Raw genomic sequence first — 3,158 nt, 5'->3', positions numbered from 1 at the left:
ACGGCACCCCCGATCTCGGGGAAATGCCGTCTAAACGTGTGTTGTTGTTGTTGTTTGTTTGTGTTTGTGTGTGTTTGTTTGTGTGTGTGTGTGTGTGTGTGTGTGTGTGTGTGGTGTGTGGCAATTACTATAACATAAGTAGTACTATCACATAAGTACAGTAATACGAATGCTATATCATGACCTAGAGATAAGTATTACAATATACTACTCAATACCACTTCTACTTTATAAGTATCATGAATATGGTGAATTAAAAGTACACTTGAAACCTCTTCTCAAATGCGAATTTACTAACAGACATTTAGTTTGCCTTCTTTCAAATGCACAGCGAGTTTTTTGAAGTTTTTACATATGTAGACCAGAGGCACCTTACATACATCAGACGAACGAACGCAAAAAATAACTAATCATAAAATAGATTTTTAAAATAAAAAAAAATTAAATATCTAAAAAATTGTTTAAAAAAGCAGAAATTTATGTTTATTTTATGACTGTCTATAATGTGCCCTCAATAATGTTGGCGATGACGTGGATGGTGACGTCAACGATATGACATTGATGACAACCTTGATGACGTCAATGACCTTGATGATGATATTGATTATGAAGATGGCGCCGATGATGACGTTGAGCATGATGTAGCTGAGGCTTTCAATGACGATTACGTAAAAGCCATGACAGAAAATAGTGAAGATAAGAACGATAGTAAAGAGAGAGATGATGATAAGACGAAGATAAGAAAAGAATACATTAAAGATGAGTATGACATCGTGATGGTTAATTTTTTTTTCTAATAATATTTCGAAGCAGCAGAGAGAAGGTTCAAATGCACGCCAAGTCACACATCAGAAAAGTTGTAATAATAATTAAGTAAAATATATGTTATGTGGTGACGATGTATAAAATAAATAATAACGTACATAAAGAAAAGTGTTGTTGTATACATTGCAATCATTGAAACAAATGAAAAAGATTCAATTAACATTGATAAACGAAAATAAAAATATCAAAAATCAATAATAATAATATTATCAAAATTGTTTATGTTTACATGAGAATCTTATAACAAAAAAGCACAATTATAAATGCAAGAGTTATAAAACTTTAAAGATCACCTCATCTATCACAATCTCAAATAAAAAAAATATATCCATTTATATAAATATATATTGAATAAATCTCCGCATGAAACTTGAAACATAAAATGTTTTAATTAATTCAATTCGAGTGTACTTCTTAAATGTAAATTCTTGTTTATTTATTCATTTGTTTGTCTATTTATTTCGATTGTTTATTATTATTATTTTTATTATTATTCTGTTAGTTAACAGTGTGATGAAAAATATTTAGCTAAGCTTCAAACAGTGGCTGTCGGTCTTATGTTAATCTACTAAAAAATACTTGGCTAAAATGAGAACCATTGATATTGAACTAAATTCAATCCATTCAGGAAGAAAACAGAAAAAAAGTTGGTCTAATGGAATTAAAAAATCAAATAAACTCGCAAAATAGAGTGTTGTGTGTGTGCATATGTGTATGCGTATGTGTGTGTAAGTGTGTGTGTGTGTGTGTGTGTGTGTGTGTGTGTGTGTGTGTGTGTGTGTGTGTGTGTGTGGTGTGCGTTCGATGTGAGAAGATTGCTAGATATCTTGATGTGAGGTTGCTATTAAACCGCTGTTCATTGACATAGCTTATTAGAAAGCAACTCCTCTATGAATAAAGTTAAGAAAAAAAAACTATTTATATTAGTAATTTTCAGTAATTTTCATTAAATTTTATTAAAATTTTTAATAAAAGATTAAAATTTTTCGTCAAAAGATATTATTTTGAAATGTAAATATCAAAAAATAAATTTTTTTAATTTAGTGACAAGAAATTTTTTTAATGTAAGTAGTAACCAAAAAAAAAAAAAAATTTTTAATTTAAAAAGTAAACACGACACAATAAGCTTTATCAAGCATGAACATGAGGAGAGAGAAAGAGGCAGAGAGAGAGAGAGAGAGAGAGAGAGAGAGAGAGAGAGGAGAGAGAGGAGAGAGAGGAGAGAGAGAGGAAATAAAACTTTCATAATTAAGATAACAGAAAAATAAAATAATCAAAACAAAAATAAATATTAAAAAACAATTTCAATAATAATAATAACAAACATAACTATAGACGCAAAAACAGCCCTATTGCACCGGTGCTATGAACACGTTTAAGTGCTTGACTGTGTGAATATAAAAACATTCACCGGAATTTAATTGGATTCCAATTCAACTAGTGCACTGAAACATTATAAATTGCAATTAGGATTAATGCTAAACTTAATGGTAAATACATAAACAATTGAAAGACGCGACAACGTACATGCCAACTTCCTGTTATGATTGTATGCATGCATTTTCATAACATCCATCAATCTACTCTTTCATTCATCCATCTATTCATTCATTCATTCATCCATCTATCCACTCATTCATCCATCTATTCACTCATTCTTCCATTTATTCACTTATTCATCCATTTATTCGCCCATTGATTCACCAATTCATTCATTCATCCATTTATTCACCCATTCATTCATGTATTCATCCATTCATTCATCCATCCATTTATTCATCCATCCACTCAACTTTTCAGCCATCCATCTACCTCAATACCGTTTACAGAAAATTGTCAAACTTGAACGTGTAGCCCTGTCAAGCATTTTATTTCATTAGTAAAATAATTTTCTCATTCATCAAGTGCATCAAGTGAATTTTATCTCTTGTAAAAAATTAGGCGCCTCATAAATTTTAGAGAGCGAGGTGCAACAACTGGTGCTATCGATGCTACATACCTCTTCCGCTTTCGTCATCATCATCTGCATCAGCATCATCAAAACAATTTTAATTAACACTGCTTACTGTCCTCACCATCCTCATCATCTTTTTTAATCTTTTCACAAGCAGAACAACACGGAATGAAAGAAAATTAGAATGTACCACTGAAAGTTATATATATTAAAATGAGAAACAGCTGTTACTACAGAATATCCTCTGCTAAAAACACGCGCACACGTGCACAATCACACGCTTTCCTTTTCTTCTCCTTGCCTTCCCTATCTCTCTCGTACTCCTTCCTTCCTTCTTTCACTTTCTCACTTCTTTCATTCTGTCACCATTCGTACAAGA

General features: G+C 31.2%; 1 protein-coding gene across 1 annotated transcript in view; it reads left to right on the top strand.

Annotated features, from left to right (window-relative positions):
- Nucleotides 1-797, top strand: part of HELRODRAFT_164588 (hypothetical protein) — a gene marked incomplete at both ends in the record, with an annotated part of 8,599 nt that extends 7,802 nt beyond the window's left edge. The window contains one exon of the mRNA XM_009029487.1: nucleotides 613-797. Coding sequence (XP_009027735.1) covers nucleotides 613-797 — 185 coding nt within the window. The remainder of the gene's footprint in view (nucleotides 1-612) is intronic.
- Between the last annotated feature and the right edge of the window lie 2,361 nt (nucleotides 798-3,158).

The sequence above is a fragment of the Helobdella robusta genome (assembly GCF_000326865.2).
Source record: "Helobdella robusta unplaced genomic scaffold HELROscaffold_6, whole genome shotgun sequence".
Taxonomy (NCBI): domain Eukaryota; kingdom Metazoa; phylum Annelida; class Clitellata; order Rhynchobdellida; family Glossiphoniidae; genus Helobdella; species Helobdella robusta.
This window is presented reverse-complemented; position numbering and strand designations above follow the sequence as displayed.